We start from the raw sequence: 21,699 nt of genomic DNA, 5'->3' as shown, positions 1-21,699 counted from the left end.
AGTAAAGGTGAGGTATTTAGTCATTTTTAATTTTTTGGAATGACAATTGTAATTATAAATTAATTAATTCAGGAATAATAACGTGTTATAAGGTTTCTTTTTTAAATAAAGACCTCAGATTTTTAATTTAAAAAATTAATTAAATAAAAAAAGTTTTCAAAAAATGCATTTCTGGTTAAGTTTCATTCATTTTGGAGCAATTTAAGAGTATAAAAATAATGACCATCAATGGCATAATACTGAAAAATAAAAATAAAGTATTTTAATATTTAAAAATATATATATATTTTTTGGGCACAATTTACAAATCGTTTTTCCCGTGCGACTTACAATCCGAAAACAACGACTTGATAAACTAGCAGAAACTCTGCTCCATTTCCATTTAGCCCGTTAGCTCATAAAGCTAAGCTAACAAACAGCAGGTCCCGCCACGTCTCCTTATCGTATAATATTTAACTTTTCCTCAAAAGTGTAGCATTTGTCCCCCGCACGCTCCCAATCATTTTTCTATAAACACGGCGACCTGTCCTGTCCTCCACGCTCCCTTCACTTAGACGCTAGCTAGCTAGCAAGGCAACTTTTCACACATTAGCGCCATGATGCTAATTGGCATGTGCTTGTTACCATTGCTGATTACTTTGGATCATTTTGAGGTCATCGTTTTTTTTTCTTTTCTTTCTTTTTCTTTGATTATTTTTTTGTTTTGGTTTTATTGGAGCGAGAATACACAACGGGACGGAGAAGAATAAAAAATAAAATATATAAAAAGTTAGCAGGATTTTTGGCATTTAGCTTAGCGGCTGCCATGGACGTCCAATCCGTTTGTAGTGGGAATTTGATCAAAATTCTGATTCGTAATGCATGTAAATTAGATATATTTGTCTATTTTTTTGCTTTGGAAGTTGTTTTTTCAAGTAAATGTTCTTTATTGTGCTTTTACCTTCCCAATGAATCTTTTTCAACTTCAATTTCAGGCATGAAGGGGTTAAAGTGGGCGTTTTTTGTTTCAAAGTGAGAATCCTGCCAACCTTTTTTGGTCATACCTTGACATACGAGCTTAATACGTTCCGGGACTGAGCTCTTATGTCAATTTACTCGTATCTCAAATCAACTTTTCCCATAGAAATGAACTAAACATAAATTAATTTGTTTTTACATTCTGAAAAAACACCAAAAACAGGATATCACGATGGAAAAACATATTTTTTTGGTTCAAATTCAGGTGGTTATGATATTTAATTCTAAAATGTGACATTATTCAGTACGAGGGAGACATTATAACAACATAACAAACTTTAAATTGAACTAAAATGAACTTAAATGACTATACAGACACTTAAAAATATGTTTTAATCTTACGTGACACTAAATTTAAACCTTCTTGTGCGATAAACAAGGCTAAAATGTTAATGTAGTCCACTGTGGCTTTGGAGGCGGGACTTCCTGGCTTCTCCATGCCTCGTTATTTTTAAAATGATTGAACTAGCCACTAGTGTCTTTTTTTATGCATATGATGCTAGCTTTGCTTTCAAGTCCACGTAGATTCATTCAGTTGGCTTTTTTGCGGGTTATCCACTTGGTCACGCTATCTCTAGTAAAAAAAAAATGCAAAAGCTCCGGGCTCGTAGATATCTTTACGCTAGGGAGATGCGTTTTTGGGAAATTTCTTGGTTGCAGTAGTAGCAAGACAGACACAGAAGACATTGTAGACCTAGTTAAAAAAACTAGAGCCACACACAGGAAGTCCACAAGCTCATATGTCAAATTTGTCTCATATCTCAAGGCAAAAATTTAGATTAGATTATAACTTTATTTCATCCCGTATTCGGGAAATTTCTTAATTGCAGTAGCAAGACAGACACAGAAGACATTGTAGACCTAGTTAAAAAAACTAGAGCCAAACACAGGAAGTCCACAAGCTCGTATGTCAAATTTGTCTCGTATCTCAAAGCAAAAATTGCCTCGGAATTTAGATTATAACTTTATTTCATCCCGTATTCGGGAAATTTCTTAATTGCAGTAGCAAGACAGACACAGAAGACATTGTAGACCTAGCTAAAAAAACTAGAGCCACACACAGGAAGTCCACAAGCTCGTATGTCAAATTTGTCTCATATCTCAAGGCAAAAATTTAGATTAGATTATAACTTTATTTCATCCCGTATTCAATTTTTTGTAGGTTACAGTAGCAAGACAGACACAGAAGACATTGTAGACCTAGCTATAAAAAACTGGAGCCACACACAGGAAGTCCACATGCTCATATGTCAAATTTATCTCGTATCTTAAGGCAAAAATTAGCTCGGAATTTAGAATTTTAATTTGGGAAATTTCTTGTTTGTAGTAGTAGCAAGACAGACACAGAAGACATTGTAGACCAAGCTAAAAAAACTGGAGCCAATTTTCCTCCTACCTCAAATTTGATAGGCCACTCGTATGTCAAGGTATTACCTTATTTTGAAACGTTCTTCTCCGTCGTCCCTAATGGTCTGGATTCCAGGACAGGTTTTGGGTTTTTATTTTATTTTTTCTTTTATTTTTCTTTTTATTTTCTTTCCTTTCTTTTGTTTTTTCACGTCGTTTTCCATTCCCCTAGGCTCAGTTGAGTAACCCCCAGCTCAGTAGCCCACAGAGTAAAAGTAAAATGCTCCCCCTTATTGACGAAGCGTGGAGTCTACCAATCCCGGCTGAGCTCACCTCCAGGCAGGGAGGCCTGAGCAGTGCGCCACAGCAGGTGAGACCCTTTGAACAAACCCCACCCCCCCAAACCCCACCCCCACACACTCCTCCGCCCGACGCAAAAAAATCAGGATTTACATATAAATACAGTCATACCTCTACTTACAAATGCCTCTCGGTACGAACGTTTCAAGTTACAAATTTCCCCCAAAAAGTTAAAAGAACGTATAAATTCAAAATGGCATGTATTTACTCACTTAAAAGTCTAAAATTAATGAATCTAAACACAAAGGGTCAATATCAGGAAGTGAGTTATTCGTCCAATAAAGGTTGTTTTCTTAGTGCAAAACAGGAAATAACCAACTACTTACGAATGCCTCTAGGTTTCATGTTATAATTTATTTTATAGGCAAATGAGTGGGTGGAGATACAAAAAACATCGAAAATCCCCCCAAAAAGTTAATGCATTTCCTTATCCGTTATTTTATTTTGAAAATATTGTCGCAGATGCATTGTTTTTCACTTTAAAACCTCGCTATCCTCTACTGGGCTCTCATTGGCTGTCTCAAAACAACCACTATCCATGTTTCAAGATTCCCTCTTGCATATCTGGCAACCTCGGCTTAATTCTCCCTTTATTAATAATTGCAATTCCCCTTATTAAGCCATTAAAACCTGTACAAATGCAACGTGACACATTTTCACACACACACACACACACAAGTAAAAGTAAAAAAAAAAGTGGATGGCAGTCGGCCCTGGTAAAACCACTCTTGCCGCCATCTGGTGGACAAGCAGGGTATTACGTCTCACATAATAACCCCAAAGGGAACGATTTCAGCAGCACAGGGCACATTTTCATATACTTTATTTATTTTAAGGCACTAATAAATCATCTTATAATTTTCTCTCATTTTTAACATTTCTGCTTGAGTCCAAACCTGCTTAAATATTCTAAAAAAAAAAAAAAAACGCATTGTAAATGATGCATGTATTGCACTCAATATAAGACTCGAGCTGCGAAACAGCGCCCTCGTGCGTCCGAGCATGATCACTACATTTTAGGTTACTACTGTTACCTAGTGGACACAAGTGGAAGGGCAGCCTGTTAGTCTTTATTTCCTCCCAAAACACGTACAAAGACGGATTTGCAATCCTTAGGAGAACGTAATAGTTTTTAAAAACATTATTAATCGCGCTATGGCCTTCCCTTTCGCACAGCTCCATCTAGTGGCTGCCTAACGCCACAACGACCATTTCTCCTGCACTTTACTTTGAATGCAGCAGTCTGATTCGCCAATAAAATCTCCAATTTTAAGCACCCCCAAAAATTTGATTTTCAGTTCATCTCCCACATGGAAAGTTATTTTTTATTTTTATTTTTGTCTGTATGTGTCACGTTAACGGGGGGCCCTGACTCGCCACGCGTCTTCTCGAAAGCAAAATGGTGGCCGATACGCCGTTTGGACTTGTTCCTCTTCGCTGTGTTTATTAACCAATCATTCTTTTTGTTTTTCCTTCCCGATGTCCCTTTTTTTCTACCTTACTTTCTGGCCACTTTCATTTTCAACCATTTTCCCAAATGGTCTTTTATTTATTTATTTATTTTTTCCCTCCCCCGCATCGACGGCTCCTCCCACTTGCTGCTTTTTCATTTGGCCCCACCCCCTCACCTTGCCTGCTCTGCCATCTTCCTCCCCATTGGCCGACCGGCAGGCCTGCAAACCCAACCGCACGGCGGAAGGCGGTCCGGCTCAGTCGCTGCCCCCTCACGTGGCCGCCATGGCGCAAAGCGACGACCAATCCTGCCCGGCCAAGAGGAAGCGGGCTTCCAGTCCGGATAAGGTAAAAAAAAAAAACATTATTTTTTTTTAAATATATAAAAATAAAGACTTGAATATGTAGATTGTATTAAAAATAATAATATATATATGTATGTGTATATATGTGTGTGTAAATATGTATATGTATATAAATTAAAAAACAGACTTGAATACGTAAATGTATTAAATATACATATATATAAATAAAAAAGAATTGAATGCGTAGATTGTATTAAAAAAATAAAATATAAATAAAAAACAGACTTGAATATGTTGATTGTATTTTAAAAAAAATATATATGTAAAAATAAAAAACTGACTTAAATACGTAGATTGTATTAAATTTATATATATATATATACGTATATTTATATATATATAAATAAATAAATAAAAAGGACTTGAATGCGTAGATTGTATTAAAAAATAAAAAAAATAAAAAAAGACTTGAATACGTAGATTGTATTAAAAAAATAAAATATAAATAAAAAACAGACTTGAATATGTAGATTGTATTTAAAAAAAATAAAAACTTATATAAAAATAAAAAACAGACTTCAATACGTAGATTGTATTAAATTTATATATATATAAATTAAAGAAATATATAAAAATAAAAAACAGACTTGAATATGTAGATTGTATTAAATTAAAAAAAAATCTATATATAAAAATAAAAAACAGACTTACCTATATCGTATTTAAAAAATATATAAAAATAAAAAAACAGACTTGAATATGTAGATTGTATTAAAAAATAAAAATAAAATAAAAACAGACTTGAATATGTGGATTGTATTAATATATATATATATATATATATATATTTATTTATATATAAATATTAAAAAACTGACTTGAATACGAAGATTGTATTTAAAAAAAATAAAAATTAGATGTGAATTCAATTTTTTTTTTTTTTTTTTTAACAGGCAGATTCGTGGGCACCCCATCCATCGCAGCAAGCCGTTCCCAACTGGTGCTTCTCTCCGCAGAAATTGCAGGTGACTGTCTTTTCCCATTAGCGTTTTTCCGAGTCCAGCGACCAATCGACCGACCAATCGCCATTCCGTTCTCTTGTCCGCAGTTGTTGGAGCAACTCCGGAACAACCGTGGCGCGTTGAAGGCCCCGCAGCTGCAGATGTTGGAGCAGCTGGAAGCTCAGTTGGCCGTCGCGCGTCAACACCAGGTAGGCCCAAATCGTGTTCATTGCTCGTGTACTTTTCTTACATTTTGGTATTAGTCCCTTTATTTAAAAACAAAAATAATAATTCCCACTTGATTTTAGGGCATTTTTGGGTCACTTCCTGTTCATGTTGGATAACTTACTCTACTTTTTCTTGCATTTTAAAAAAAAAAAAATTCAAAAATCAAGTAAAGTTTGCTGCCATTTTGGCTCCGGGCCTTCCCGGGTCACTTCCTGTTCATCTTTGGGCATTTCCTGTTAGCGCAAAATCCCTTTCAGTTGGTTTTGGGGCACTCGGTTGCAACTCTGGGGGCTTCCCGGGTCACTTCCTGTTCAGTGGTCGTGTTTTTTTCTTACATTTTGGTATTAGTCCCTTTATTTAAAAACAAAAATAATAATTCCCCCTTGATTTTAGGGCATTTTTGGGCCACTTCCTGTTCATGTCAAATCACTTACTATATTTTTCCTTGCATTTTTTTTCTTTAGTTCCTACATTTTTTCAAAAATCAAGTCAAATTGGCTGCCATTTTGGCTCCGGGCCTTCCCGGGTTACTTCCTGTTCATTTTTACACATTTCCTGTTAACACAAAGTCACTTTGAGGGCACTCAGAGGCGACTTTGGGCTCTTCCCGTGTCACTTCCTGTCACCCTTAACACCAATCCATCTGACAATTTGACCTCCTTTCATTTGCCCCTCCCCTTTTTTTGCAGATCCGTCAAAACGCATCCGGAGGTCCGGCGTCGCGTCCCCCCTTCTCCAACGGCCCCAGCGCCCCCGGCGCCGCTAATTCCCTCCCCTCGCCGAACCCCGCCCTCCACGCCCGGCCCCACCGACCCCCTCCTCAACCTTTGTCCAACGGACCCTCTGGTCCCGGTCCCGGGACGCACCGCCACCTGGCGGCGGCGGGAGGAAGCGAGAGTCGGAGTAACAGTAGTAGTAGTAACGGTAGTAGTAGTAATAACGAGCCGGGGGCCGCGGCTTTGGGGCCCGACGGAGATGTGCCTTACCTGCGAGCCGCCGCCGCCGCCGCCGTTGCCGCCGGCGACGCAGCACCGCTACCTCACACCTGCACAAGCACGCAAAGACAGACGGACGCCACGCCGCACCTCCATTCCTCTCAGGTAAGCGCCCTCCTCCCCCCTCCCCGTCCATTCGGCTTCCTTTATGTGTCATCGGTGTCAAAGTGGCGGCCTGGGGGCCAAATGTGGCCCGCCGCATCATTTTGTGTGGCCCGGGAAAGTCAATGATGAGTGGCGACTTTCTGTTTTAGGATCAAATTCAAATGAAGAGTATAAATGTATATTAAATTTCCTGATATTCCCCCTTTTAAATCAATCATTGCAATTTTTTAATCCATTTTTTTCTGTGTTTTTAGGTCAAAAATAATTTTGATAAAATCTAAAAATATATTAAAAAAAACTAAAATAAACATTTTTTAGATCTATAAAAAATGGAATATTCAGGGCTTTTCATCCAGTTCTTTTAATCCATCATTGTAATATTTTAATCCCATTTTCTGTGTTTTTAGTTCAAAAATCATTTTGTAAAATCTAAAAATATATATATAAAAAAACCTAAATAAACATTGTTTTAGATCTATATAAAACAAAATATTCAGGGCTTTTAATCCAGTTCTTTTAATCCATAATTGTGATATTTTAATCCATTTTTTTCTGTGTTTTTAGTTCAAAAATTCTTTTGTCAAATCTAAAAAAATATATAATAAAAAGCTAAAATAAACATTGTTTTAGATCTATAACAAAAACCAAATTTTCAGGGCTTTTAATCCATAATTGTAATTTTTTAATCCATTTTTCCTTTGTTTTTAGTTCAAAAATCATTTAGTAAAATCTAAAAATATATTTAAAAAAAAAAAGCTCAAATAAACATTGTTTTAGATCTATAAAAAACAGAATATTCAGAGTTTTAATGCAGTTCTTTTAATCCATAATTGTAATATTTTAATCATTTTTTTCTGTGTTTTTAGTTCAAAAATCATTTAGTAAAATCTAAAAATATATTTTAAAAAAAGCTAAAATAAACATTTTTTAGATCTACAAAAAATGTAATATTCAGGGTTTTTAATCCAGTTCTTTTAATCCATTTATTTAAAAAATATATCAAAATATTCTATCTAAAATGATCCGGCCCACATGAAATGGAGTTGACATCAAAGCGGCCCGCCAACCAACCCGAGTCTGACACCTTTGCTTTACGTCTAAAACGACAACTTTAATTCTAACTCCGCCCCTTTTTCCCCCCCAATCAGGTGCTCCAAAAGCATCCGCTTCCTCCGGCGGGCTCGGACCACGGCTCGGACAAAACGCCGCCCCGTCCGGCGGCGCCCGAACACCTCCCGCCCCCGCCCTCTCTCCCGCCCTCCTCTACCTCAATCTCGCCCGCCACCAAAAACGGCGCCCCCACCGTTGCCGCGGCGCCCTCGGCGGACGATCCCGTCGCGCCCAAGCCCTCGACGGCGACGACGACGGCGGACGACGACGCGCGGGGGAGCTCGGCCGCCTCCTCGCCCGTGTCGGCCATGTCCGCCGCCGCCACGCCCTCGCCCTCCTCGCCCAAATTCTCGGAACACGCCCAGGCGGGCGTCGCCGTCAACGGCAAGGGCGGGATGTTGTCGGAGGACTCGCGGAGCCCGCTGAAGGCGGAGCCGCCCGCCCTGGCCCGGCTGAAGGCCACGCCCCCGCACGGGGGCGGCGGCGGCGGTTCCTCCGCCTCTTCCTCGTCGTCGTCTTCGTCGTCCGCGTCGTCGTCGTCCGTGTCCATCTATCCAAGTTCTACGGACGTGCTGAAAGCCTGCAGGTAAGAAAGAGAAAAACATCGTTTAATGGAGGTCGAATTGTGCCTAAATTGGAGAAACAAGAGAAAAAAGTGTGTTTTGCAAAAGAAAGAGTGGAAAAAAAATCGAATCAGTGCTTTTTCTTGCGGTTGTGAGCAAGAATGCTTCAATTCACAGCAGAAGCTCTCGTTTTAATGGCCTTTTGGATAGTTAAATAGCGCCCTCTGCTGTTTCGGAAGGGAACTGTTGGCGTGTCATGTGACTTGAAGCAGTTTTGCAAAAGAAGTTTTTTTCCCCTCTTTTAAAAGACATTTCTTTCCAAAACGCCTTTTCCCACCTTTTAAAAAGACACTTTTCTATTTTTTTGTATACATATATATATATATATTAGATTTTACAAAATGACTAAAACACAGAAAAAAATGATTTTAAAATTACAATTATGGATTAAAAGCCCTGAATAATCCATTTTTATAGATCTAAAAATATGCTGAGCTTTTTTTAAAATATATTTTTAGATTTTACAAAATGATTTTTGAACTAAAAATACAGAAAATTGATTAAAAATGACAATGATTGATCTAAAAGGGGGAAAATCAGGAAATTTAATATACTACATCTCTACTCTTCATTTGAATTTGATCCCAAAACAGAAAGTCAGCACTCATCATTGACTTACTCGGCCAACACAAAATGATGCGGTGGGCCACATTTGACCCCTGGGCCGCCACTTTGACACCCGTGGCTTAAACAGTTTAGGTTACGTGATATATATTTTTTCTTACTCAACCATTGAAGTCACGAGTCTTTTATACTAGGCAAAAAAAAAGATCCAGCATCTCATTAGCATCTCATTAGCATCTCATTAGTATTTCCACTAAGTACCATGTGAACTGCTAGAAATAGCAGTTAACCTCTCAGTAGATTTCAGCGCACTCCTTTGTTCAGTCACTTTGGCAGAAGGCAAATTGCGGCGCCCGGGTGCTGCCGACTAGTGGACGGGAGTAGAAGTGCAGCCGCCTGTTGATGTGAAAACACCTGTAACTTTTTTTTTTTTTTTTTTTTTTTTTTTTGTGCAGAAACCTGGGCAAGAACGGGCTTTCCAATAGCAGCATCCTCCTGGACAAGTGCCCGCCCCCTCGGCTGCCCCCGCCCCCCGTGCCCACCCTGCCCAAAGACAAGCTCAACCCGCCCACCCCCAGCATTTACGTGAGTAGCCCATTTGTTCATTCTCCGAACCTCTCATCTTCACGTGGCTCGGCTCGGGGGGAGTGGGGTGGGGGGGTGCCGGAGCCCATCCCGGCCGGGCAAGGGACGCCCAGAATCGGTGGCTAGCCAATCGCTGGCATCGACTAGATGGGAAAAAAAACACTCAGTCATAGCAAAGGACAATTTGGAATGCTAAATTAGCCTAGCATGTATGTTTTTGGGCAAGTGAGAGGAAACTGGAGTACCCGTAGAATGTAAAGAATATTTATTCGTGCGGTCATTTTCCAGCACGCTTATCCTCACATTGGTCCCGGGGGGGGGGGCGGAGCCCAGCTAACCATGAGCACCCTAAATGGGTGGAGACAAAGGAGAGTTAATCATAGCTAGGAATAAGTTTGGCTGCAATTAGCCTAGTGGGTGTGGTTTTGGGGCGTGGGAGGAAAGTGGAGTACCCATAGAAAACCCACAAGAAGCTGCAACTCCAGTCAGAACTCCACTTGCCCTAGTCCACAGGTGTCAAAGTGGCGGCCCGGGGGCCAAATCTGGCCTGCCGCATCATTTTGTGTGGCCCGGGAAAGTCAATCATGAGTGGTGACTTTCTATTTTAGGATCAAATTCAAATGAAGAGTATAGACGTGTATATTACATTTCCTGATTTCACCCCCTTTTAAATCAATAAGTGTAATTTTTTCATCCATTTATTCTGTGTTTTTAGTTTAAAAATCATTTTGTAAAATCTAAAAATATATTTAAAAAAAGATCAAATAAACATTGTTTTAGATCTATAAAAAACGGAATATTCAGGGCTTTTAATCCATAATTGTCATTTGTTAATCCATTTTTTCTGTTTTTGGTTCAAAAATCATTTTGTGAAATCAAAAAAAAAAAAAAAATAAATAAATATATATATATATATATATATATATATAAAGCTAAAATAAATCTATAAAAACTGAATATTCAGGGTTTTAATCCATAATTGTAAATTTTTAATCCATTTTTCTGTGTTTTTGGTTCAAAAATCATTTTGTAAAATCTAAAAATATATTTAAAAAGATATAATAAACATTGTTTTAGATCTATAAAAAAACGGAATATTCAGGGTTTTTAATCCAGTTCTTTTAGTCCATAATTGTCATTTTTTAATCATTTTTTTCTGTGTTTTTAGTTCAAAAATCATTTTGTAAAATCTAAAAACATATAAAAAAAGCTAAAATAATCATTGTTTTACATCTATAAAAAACGGAATATTCAGGGATTTTAATCCGGTTCATTTAATCCATTTATTAAAAAAAAATCTAAATATTATATCTAAAATGGTCCGGCCCTTGCCCTATAGCCTAGCATTAGCTGTCTCCTTGTAGCATTAGGAATACAGTAATACCTTGAGATAGGATCTCAATGAGCTCGTATGTGGGTGTATTTACCCGCATTTTAAATTGTACCCGGGCTTTCTCTGATTGTTCCCTTTTTTTTGTTGAATTAGTTGGAAAACAAGAGAGACGCTTTCTTCCCACCGCTGCACCAGTTCTGCACCAATCCCTCCAATCCCGTCACGGTCATCCGAGGACTGGCCGGGGCGCTCAAACTCGGTAAATATCGCCCCCTGGCGTTTCGGGGTGGGACGGCATCTGGAACAACACGGGCTGAGATGTCTTTTTTTGGGGGGCTTTTGTGCAGACCTGGGTCTTTTTTCCACCAAAACGCTGGTGGAGGCCAACCCGGAGCACCTGGTGGAAGTTTGGACGCAGCTTTCGCAACCCGCCGACGAGAACTGGGACGCCACGGGGACCAAGAAGATGTGGCGATGCGAGAGCGCACGGGCCCACGCCACCATCGCCAAGTACGCGCAGTACCAGGCCGCTTCTTTCCAGGAGTCCCTCAGGGTCAGTTGGTTCGCCGGGGGGGCGGGGGGAGGGGCGTTTGTTATTGTTACGCTGTTAAAGGGAATCCTGTTTTGTCGGAATTAATGTAAACCACCAAAAAACAGAAAAAAATGGGAAAAAATGTGTGCAAAAATACTTGAAATTTGTGCAAAAATACTTGAAATTTGTGCAAAAATACTTGAAATTTGTGCAAAAACTTGACATTTGGGCAAAAACTTGACATTGGGGCAAAAACTTGAAATTTGTGCGAAAAACTTGAAATTTGGGCAAAAACTTGACATTTGGGCAAAAACTTGACATTTGGGCAAAAACTTGACATTTGTGCGAAAAACTTGACATTTGGGCAAAAACTTGACATTTGGGCAAAAACGTGACATTTGGGCAAAAACGTGACATTTGGGCAAAAACGTGACATTTGGGCAAAAACGTGAAATTTGTGCAAAAACTGTGCATAATTGGAACTGGCACTCAAAGTGGAAAAAAATTGTATGAATCGGTTTACAAAAATAGAAGAAAAAAAAGTCAAATTGCAGGTGGGGAAAAAAAGAGGAAAAACACCAAAGGCTGAAAAAAATGCAAAAAAATACATGTGCAAAAACTTTAGAAATTTGTGCAAAATATAAACGGCATTCAGGCAAAAAAAGTATAAATCGTTTTACAAAAATAGAAAAAAAATCAAATTGAAAGGGAAAAAAAGAGAATAAACACCAAAGGCAAAAAAAATGCAAATATGAAAAATACAGTCATTGCATCTAAAAAAAAAAAAAAAACTAATAAAAAATGAAAAAACGGCTAAAGAAATGACAGACTTGACAAATCATTGCTGTTCTTCTTGTGAACACTAACTTTAAAGTGCCACTTATTTGTTATTCATCAATGGAGGGTGTTGAAATTTGGGGGCTAATTAGTCATCGTTAATTGCAGACTTATTTGTGCCCCTGTTGCACGTGAGCCTATCGCAGGCTGTAAAATGCACTCTTATTTTATTTTTTGAAACGCATCCTCTGCCACAGACGGCATAACGCGTCCAATTTTGTTGACTAGGATTGACGAGATTGCACTTAAAGCAATCCATTGTTTTGAAACGTCTCCCTTTTTTTTTCCAGGAGGAGAACGAAAAGAAGGCGTTGAAGGAACCCTGCGACGTCGAGCCGGCGACCGAGAGGTACGACAAACGAGTGAGCGGTCGCCGTGACCGTTGTTGCATCAACCTTCTTGTCGTTTGGCAGCGTTTCGCGTAAAAGACGAGGACCGTTGAAGCACATCAAGTTCGGGACCAACATCGACGTGTCGGACGAGAGGAAGTGAGTTTGCCCGCCATCAGGCTCCGCCCACACCTTTTTTTGTTTGTTTGTTTTTAACCTAAATTGTGACGATGACATGGTAAATTCCAGGAGAAAAAAAACAAGCCCCTTTTAAGCCTTTTATTCCGACACATTTTGAGCTCTTGTCCTTGTTCATGTTCGTCTACACGTGGGTCACTTCCTGTTTTTTTTTGGGGTCATTTCCGGTAGATTTTTGGGTCATTTTCGGTTTATTTTTGGGTCACTTCCGGTTGATTTTTGGGTCACTTCCTGGTGGATTTTTGGGTCACTTCCTGGTGGATTTTTTGGGTCACTTCCTGTTGATTTTTTGGGTCACTTCCTGTTGATTTTTTTGGGGTCACTTCCTGTTGATTTTTTTGGGGTCACTTCCTGTTGATTTTTTTGGGGTCACTTCCTGCTGATTTTTTGGGGTCACTTCCTGCTGATTTTTTGGGGTCACTTCCTGCTGATTTTTTGGGGTCACTTCCTGCTGATTTTTGTGGCACACCAGTTTGAACCCTGAATGCGAGTCTGGAAACTTTTGGAGCACAGATTTTTATCATTTCCGCATCACTTCCTGTTGATTTCAGGGCATTTGGAGGTGGGTTGGGGGTCATTTCCATTTTCATTTCAGTTGACTTTGGGTCATTTCCTGTCTATTTTTTTGGTATCACTTCCTGTTTGAGACCTTTCACCATTCACTGGAATGAGAAAATGTCAACATTTTGAAGCACTTCCATATGATTTTTGCCCACTTACACGTCACTTCCTGTTGATTTTTTGCATCACTTCCTGTTGATTTTTTTGCACCACTTCCTGTATACCCCCAGACATCCTGTTTCTCATTTGCTGCAATGAGAAAATGACAACATTTTGAAGCATTTCCATTGGATTTTTGGCCACTTCCGTGTCACTTCCTATTGAATTTTGCATCACTTCCTGTATACCCCCAGGCATTCCGTTTGAGACCTTTCACCATTCATTGGAATGAGAAAATGTCAACATTTTGTAGCACTTCCATCTGATTTTTGGCCACTTCAATGTCACTTCCTGTTGTTTTTTTGCGTCACTTCCTGTGTACCCAAGGCATCCTATTTCTCATTCTCTAGAATGAGAAAATGTCAACATTTTGAAACATTTCCATTGGATTTTGGGCCACTTTTATGTCACTTCCTGTTGATTTTTTACGTCACTTCCTGTTTGACCCCAGGCATTCCGTTTCTCATTCGCTGGAATGAGAAAATGTCAACATTTTGAAGCATTTCCATTGGATTTTTGTCCACTTTCATGTCACTTCCTGTTGATTTTTGGCCACTCCCGTGGCACTTCCTGTTGATTTTTTTTTGCTTCACTTCCTGTATACCCCCAGGTTATTCTTCTCATTTTTTGGAATGAGAAAATGTCAACATTCTGAAGCAATTCCATTGGATTTTTGACCACTTTTGTGTCACTTCCTGTTCACCTAAAGTGTTTCTTAAGCGCCTTCTTGTCTTTCGCCACCAGGTGGAAGCAGCAGCTCCAGGAACTGAGCAAACTACCGGCCTTCGCTCGCGTGGTGTCGGCCGGCAACTTGCTGAGCCACGTGGGTCACACCATCCTGGGGATGAACACGGTCCAGCTCTACATGAAGGTCCCGGGAAGTCGGATAGCGGGTGGGTGTCCGAAACGGGGGAGGGCCGGGGGCCCAGATCCGCCCTCGGTCCGTTCCGTCCAAACGTTCCCTTTATCGCCCTCCGCAGGCCACCAGGAGCACAACAACTTTTGCGCCGTCAACATCAACATCGGGCCGGGAGACTGCGAGTGGTTCGCCGTCCCCGAGGCCTACTGGGGCGTCATGAGCGACTTTTGCGAAAAGTGAGTGAGTGAGTGAGCCAGCGCCCCCGCGTGCCCCGCCCGCCTCACTGACGCCGTGGCTCCGCCCCTTCCCCCCCCTCCCGACAGGAACAACATCAACTTCCTGATGGGATCGTGGTGGCCCAACCTGGAGGACCTGTACGAGGCGGACGTGCCGGTCTACCGCTTCATCCAGCGCCCCGGCGACCTGGTCTGGCTCAACACGGGGACGGTCCACTGGGTGCAGGCCATTGGTTGGTGCAACAACATCGCCTGGAACGTGGGGCCCCTCACAGGTACAAAAATTCCCTTCATTACAGTGGTACCGCGAGATATGAGCTCGTATGTCGATTTACTCGTAACTCAAATGAACATTTCCCATAGAAATGAACTAAAAACTGATTAATTGGTTCCAACCCTCTGAAAAACCACCCAAAACAGGATATTGGACTGTAAAAAATCAAAAGAATGCAGACATTTGGACAGGCTTTATTTGTATAAATTTGCCTTCAAAACAAAAGTGCAATTTGAAATAAAAGAATCAACTGGTGTTTATGTCGCAACAGCGCCCCCGTTCTCCGTGGTGGCCGAGTGCTGTAATTACAGTTAAAATGGTCAAATGTTTACCATTATCATTGGCAAAAATTATTAGATAATTTTTGTTATCGTTGGCAAAAATGATTTGATGATTTCTGTTATCGTTGGCAATTTTTTTTTTAATGATGATTTGTTATCGTTGGCAAAAATTATTTGATGATAATTTTGGTTGTCATTGGCAAAAATTATTTGAGGATAATTTTTGATATTGTTGGCAAAAAAAAATGCCGCTATTTTTTATCGTTGGCAAAAAAATATTTGCCGATAATTTTTGTTATCGTTGGCAAAAAAAATTGATGATAAATTTTGTTATTGTTGGCAAATAAATTGACTATAATTTTTGTTATCATTGGCAAAAAATAGACCATAATTTTTATTATCGTTGGCAAAAATTATTTGATGATAAATTTTGTTATCGTTGGCAAATAAATTGACTATAATTTTTGTTATCGTTGGCAAAAAATAGACCATAATTTTTGTTAGCGTTGGCAAAAATTATTAGATGATCATTTTTGTTATCTTTGGCAAAAAAATAGACCATAATTTTTGTTATCGTTGGCAAAAATTATTTGATGATAATTTTTGTTGTCGTTGGCAAAAATTTGTGAGGATAATTTCTGTTATCGTTGGCAAAAAAATGTGACGACAATTTTTATCATTGGCAAAAATTATTTGACAATTTAAAAATATAGTCCTACCTCTACTCACGAATGCCTCTAGGTATGACATTTTCAGGTTACGAATTTTTAAAAATGTAAATGGTGGACCCGAGCTATGGTGCAACGGGATATTTCCTCCCTCTGGTGGACAATGTGGGTATCACATCCCTGTTATAACATAACAGCGGAGGGAAATATTTCAGCAGCCAGGGCACATTTTCACATTTTATTTATTTTAAGACATGAATCAATCATTTATTTATGATTTTCTCTCATTTTTGTGTGTTTCTCACATCTTTCATCCAAAATTGGGACACTTGAACCCATTTTAAAGGGTTTACTTGCTAGTTGTGTGAGGACCATGGAACCATATAAAAGTACACCTCTACTTACGAATTTTCCAAGTTTCGTAAGTAGAGGTGCAGCTGTGAACAATCACACTAGATTTTTGCTTTCCTCCCCGTTAGCCCACCAGTACAAGCTAGCCGTGGAGCGCTACGAGTGGAACAAGCTCCAGAGCGTCAAGTCCATGGTTCCCATGGTGCACCTCTCCTGGAACATGGCGCGCAACATCAAGGTGTCGGATCACAAGTTGTTCGAGATGATCAAGTGAGTCCAGTCGAATTTTGGGGGGGGGGCGGGGTTAAGGGTGGGCGGAGACTGTTTTTTTGTTGTCTCTTGACCAATGGATGTTTTCCCTTGTTTTAGGTACTGCTTGTTACGGACCTTGAAACAATGCCAGTGGGTAAAGGAGGCCCTGGCCGCCGCCGGCAAGGAAACCACGCCCAGGAGTCGCACCCGGGAAGAGCCCGCCCACTACTGTACCATCTGCGAGGTGGGTCGGATGTGACGTCCGTGCTAGGCTAGTTTAAGGTTTGACCTCCGTTTGAGTACCAAGAGATTTATTTAAAGCAGGGGTGTCAGACTCGGTCGGGTTAGGGTCAACTCGATTTCACGTGGGCCGGGCCATTTTAGATATAATATTTAGATTTTTTTTATTTTTATAAATGGATTAAAAGCCCTGAATATTCAGTTTTTTATAGATCTGAAACGATGTTTATTTAAGCTTTTTTTAAATATATTTTTAGATTTGAAAACATGAATTTTGGGCTAAAAACACAGAAAAAAAAAGATTAAAAAATTAGGATTATGGATTAAAATAACTATCTATATATTAGATTAGATTTGACGAAATGATTTTTGAACTAAAACACAGAAAAAATGATTAAAAAATGACAATTATGGATTAAAAGCCCTGAATATTCCGTTTTTTATAGATCTAAAACAATGTTTATTTGAGCTTTTTTATTAATATATTTTTAGATTTTTACAAAATGATTTTTGAACTAAAAACAGAAAAAAAGGGATTAAATAATTACAATTATGGATTAAAATCCTTGAATATTCCGTTTTTTATAGATCTAAAACAATGTTTATTTAAGCTTTTTTTATATATTTTGTGATTTTACAAAATTATTTTTGAAATAAAAACACAGAAAAAATGGATTAAAAATGACAATTATGGATTAAAAGAACTGGATTAAAAGACCCGATTATGCAGTTTTTCTATAGATCTAAAACAATGTTTATTTTAGCTTTTTTTTTAAATATATTTTTAGATTTTACAAAATGAATTTTGAACTAAAAACAGAAAAATTGATTAAAAAATGACAATTATGGATTTAAAAAACTGGACTAAAAACCCGGAATATTCTGTTGTTTATAGATCTAAAACAATGTCAATTTGAGATTTTTTTTTATATATATATATATATTTTATATTTTACAAAATTATTTTTGAACTAAAAACAGAAAAAAATGACAATGATTGATTTAAAAGGGGGAAAATCAGGAAATTTAACATACATCTATCTATACTCTTCATTTGAATTTGATCCTAAAACAGAAAGTCGGCACTCATCATTTCCTTTCCCGGGCCGCACAAAATGATGCGGCGGGCCAGATTTGGCCCCCGGGCCGCCACTTTGACACCTGTCCTCTAAGGTGTTTCTTTGGGTCTTTTTGGGGGGGTGTTGCGGCAGGTGGAGGTGTTCAACCTGCTGTTTGTTCGCCGGGAGCTGGTGTCCAAGCAGCAACAGCAACAGCAGGTGGTGGTGGTGGTCCACTGCCAAGACTGCGCCCGCAAAGGCAGTGCGGCGCTGGACGACTTTGTGGTACTGGAGCAGCACAGGATGGAAGACCTCATGCAGGTCTACGACCAATTCGCATTAGTAAGTAAGCTTCCTAAAGAAGCGTCATTACATCTTTTTATTTTTGTTTTTTTACCCATCAGGCCTAGCTTTACGGTCACGTGACGTCATCACGCGAGCTTCCGGGTATGGCGCTCCATATGTGGCGTTTTTTTCCTTTTTTTCAGGCGCCGTCAGAAATTGTATTAGCGAGTGACCGAAGAGAATTTTAAGACTTGATGACACCTAGTGGCCAAAAGTAAATAGTGTCATTTTTGAACGCAAGCCCAATAGTTTTTTTCTTTTTCTTTTTTCAATAGTTAATTCTTGCGACGAAATAAAAACGGCAAATCGACAATGACTCACGTTTTGTGGACTTCTTAAAACGGAAGTGAGCGCGCGACTTTCAAAATAATGGAACGTTTTGACCACCTGCTAAATAAATGCAAAACTTATTTACGTTTTGAAATGAGTAGTCACTTTGAGTTAAAATTGGACATCTTTTTTTTTACCCATCAGGCCTAGCTTAACTGTCACGTGACGTCATCACGCGAGCTTCCGGGTATGTCACTCCATCATGTCGCGTTTTTTTTGTTTGTTTTTTTACAGTCAGAAATTGAATTATCGAGTGGCCGAAGAGAATTTTAAGTTTTAATGACACCTAGTGGCCAAAAGTAAAGCTACACATGGTGTCAAATAGTTTTTGCTTTTTTATTTTCGATAGTTAATTCTTGCGACGAAATAAAAACGGCAAATCGACACTGACTCACGTTTTGTGGACTTCTTAAAACGGAAGTGAACGTGCGACTTTCAAAAAAGAATGTTTGAACCACGTGCCAAATGCAAAAATTATTTACTTTTTGAAATGAATAGTCACTTTAAGTTAAATTCAGCCATACAATTTTAAACTTTACACATTTTAACTTTTATTTTTGTCGTTTTGGTTAAAAAACAAAGAGTATTTAGTAGTTTGTGTGTGTGTTGTTTCCATAGGCCCCGCCTCTTCATTCGTCCTCTTCTTGACATTAGGAGAAAGCGCGGGCGATTGACCGACCGACCGACCGACCGACCCATCCACCGGGCGTCCATCTTGTATGTACACGAACCCGTTTCTGATATTCAGGAAATCCGCGAGGTCCGGTCTGGTTCCGGTCCAGTCCGGTCCGGTTGGGTCGGGTCGGGTCCGCTTTAGCGGAGGCTGCTGCGTGCGTGCGTGTCTGTCTATGCAAGCAACCAACCAATTTTGGCACGGGGGCGGCACCAAATCAAGCTGGCAGGACTGTTTCTTCAAATAACCCCAAAACACCCCCCATCCTCTTGTGACAATGGTTCGGCCCATTTCGGGTGGAAAACGGCGCCGCTTTTAACCCTTTGTAGGGCACTTTTTTAAATTCCTACAGCGTCTTTTTTTAAAAATATATATATATTTTAAAGTGTTGTCAGACAGCAAAATTTGAATAATTTTCTGGTTATTCAGCTTAATTTCAATATTTTAGGGGAGAGTTGCCCGGAACGCAATGGGAAGTAATGCCTGAAAATAATAGGAACTGACCCACAAATGCCCCAATTTAGCACAATTTAGCAGGAAGTGACCCAGTTGTGCCCAAAGATAACAGGAATTCACCCCAGAAACGCCTCAATTTGATAGGAAGTGACCCAGAAACGCCCCAAATTAGCAGTAAGTGACCCAGAAACACCCTGAATAACCAGGAAGTGACCCAGAAATGCCCTGAATTTGCAGGAAGTGACCTGTAAACGGCCCAAATTAGCAGGAAGTGACCCTAAAATGCCCCAAATTCGTGGGAAGTGACCCAATAATGCCCCGAATTTCAGGAAGTGACCCAATAATGCCCCGAATTTCAGGAAGTGACCCAGAAATGCCCCAAATTCGCAGGAAGTGACCCAATAATGCCCCGAATTTGCAGGAAGTGACCCAGAAACGCCCCAAATCATCAGGAAGTGGCCCAGAAATGCCCCAAACTAGCAGGAAGTGACCCAAAAATGCCCCATATTAACAGGAAGTGGCCTGTAAATACCCCAAACTAGCAGGAAGTGACCCAAAATGCCCCAAATTAGCAGGATGTGACCCAAAAATGCCCCAATTTAGCAGGAAGTGGCCTGTAAATGCCCCAAATGAGCAGGAAGTGACCCAAAAATGCCCCAATTTAGCAGGAAGTGACCCAAAAATGCCCCAATTTAGCAGGAAGTGGCCTGTAAATGCCCCAAATGAGCAGAAAGTGACCTATAAATGCCCCAAATTAGCAGGAAGTGACCCAAAAACTCCACATATTAGCAGGAAGTGACCCAAAAACGCCACATATTAGCAGGAAGTCACCCAGAAACGCCCCAAATTAGCAGGAAGTCACCCACAAATGCCCCAAAATAGCAGGAAGTGACCAGAAACTCCCCAAATTAGCAGGAAGTGACCAGTTAAAGGCCCGAATTAACAGGAAGTGACCCAGAAATGCCCCAAATTAACAGGAAGTGACCCAGAAATGCCCCAAATTAACAGGAAGTGACCCAAAAACACCCCAAATTAGCAGGAAGTGACCTGGAAACACCCCAAATTAGCAGGAACTGCCTTCAAAATCAACACCAAGTGATTTCTGTGAGTTAGCCAAAGGCGTTCCAATACAATTTCTCCAAAATTTGCCATAATTTTTTCTCTTCTTTCAAATAATCAGTTGCCCTAGAAAGGGTTAACGCGGGCCAAATGGTTTTGTAGATATACTTAACTGTTAATAACTGGCTTTTCCTACCCTTAAAAAGACTACTGACACTTTTTTTTATCACGGTCTCTTTAATTGTATTTTTAATTTTAATTTTTTTTACAATTTTCCCCTAAATATCCTCATCCGACCCCTGGCCTGCTCCGTCTATGCTAATGTTGACACAAAAATTTGTATGGTGATTATTTTTTACAATTTTCCCCTTTTTCTTAGATAAAAAAAACAACAAAAAAGTTCACAAAAAAATCATGTTTTCATAAAAAAAAAAAAATGAAATACTGGCCAAGTCACCAAGAAAAATGGGTTGCACATAGACTTCACGAAATAAAGTTTAATTTGTGATTGTTTCCTCGTTTCTAATCTCGATGTAAATGGACACTATTTATAAATACATATTTATTGCTTGAAAATATTTGTGGATGGAATGCTGTTATTTTTTTCCAGAGTACCTGCCAATACATTTGAAAAAAAGGGGTTTTGGCATTTTAACACGGCCCCCCTTGACATTTTCTATATAGAAATTAAAATTGCTTAGCAAGCCTTGTACAGAAAACGGACATTGAAAATGCTTTTATTGTTTGAACAACGTTTTATGAGTCAATAAAAACAAAAAAGTTGTCAAATGATTCCGGACGGGTGCTTTTGGTTTTTTCTTGATTTGTTTTATTTTTAGGTGTTGCTAGGCAGGTTTCCGCCCGAAACCCAGCAGACAATGTAGCTGTAATGGTGACACACAGAGTTCTACACTGTATGCCGGGTCCAGGAAGTACCCAAAAGTTTCAGAAAAACGTCAAAATTCATGTAAAAATT

General features: G+C 39.4%; 1 protein-coding gene across 1 annotated transcript in view; it reads left to right on the top strand.

Annotated features, from left to right (window-relative positions):
• LOC144086777 (lysine-specific demethylase 6A-like) overlaps positions 1-21,116 on the top strand; it is a 29,239-nt gene extending 8,123 nt beyond the window's left edge. Inside the window, exons 13-30 of the mRNA XM_077616880.1 lie at positions 2,597-2,734; positions 4,396-4,524; positions 5,435-5,506; positions 5,590-5,691; positions 6,400-6,810; positions 7,959-8,506; positions 9,563-9,692; positions 11,179-11,284; positions 11,373-11,578; positions 12,685-12,743; positions 12,808-12,882; positions 14,386-14,534; positions 14,622-14,736; positions 14,824-15,011; positions 16,439-16,580; positions 16,680-16,806; positions 18,014-18,202; positions 19,154-21,116. Of these exons, the coding sequence (XP_077473006.1) occupies positions 2,597-2,734; positions 4,396-4,524; positions 5,435-5,506; positions 5,590-5,691; positions 6,400-6,810; positions 7,959-8,506; positions 9,563-9,692; positions 11,179-11,284; positions 11,373-11,578; positions 12,685-12,743; positions 12,808-12,882; positions 14,386-14,534; positions 14,622-14,736; positions 14,824-15,011; positions 16,439-16,580; positions 16,680-16,806; positions 18,014-18,202; positions 19,154-19,183 (2,916 nt within the window). The 3' untranslated portion in view covers positions 19,184-21,116. The remainder of the gene's footprint in view (positions 1-2,596; positions 2,735-4,395; positions 4,525-5,434; positions 5,507-5,589; positions 5,692-6,399; positions 6,811-7,958; positions 8,507-9,562; positions 9,693-11,178; positions 11,285-11,372; positions 11,579-12,684; positions 12,744-12,807; positions 12,883-14,385; positions 14,535-14,621; positions 14,737-14,823; positions 15,012-16,438; positions 16,581-16,679; positions 16,807-18,013; positions 18,203-19,153) is intronic.
• Positions 21,117-21,699: the final 583 nt, after the last annotated feature.

This window comes from Stigmatopora argus, chromosome 1 (genome assembly GCF_051989625.1).
Source record: "Stigmatopora argus isolate UIUO_Sarg chromosome 1, RoL_Sarg_1.0, whole genome shotgun sequence".
Taxonomy (NCBI): Eukaryota; Metazoa; Chordata; class Actinopteri; order Syngnathiformes; family Syngnathidae; genus Stigmatopora; species Stigmatopora argus.
Note: the sequence above shows the minus strand (reverse complement) of the source record. Positions and strands in the feature narration are given on the sequence as shown.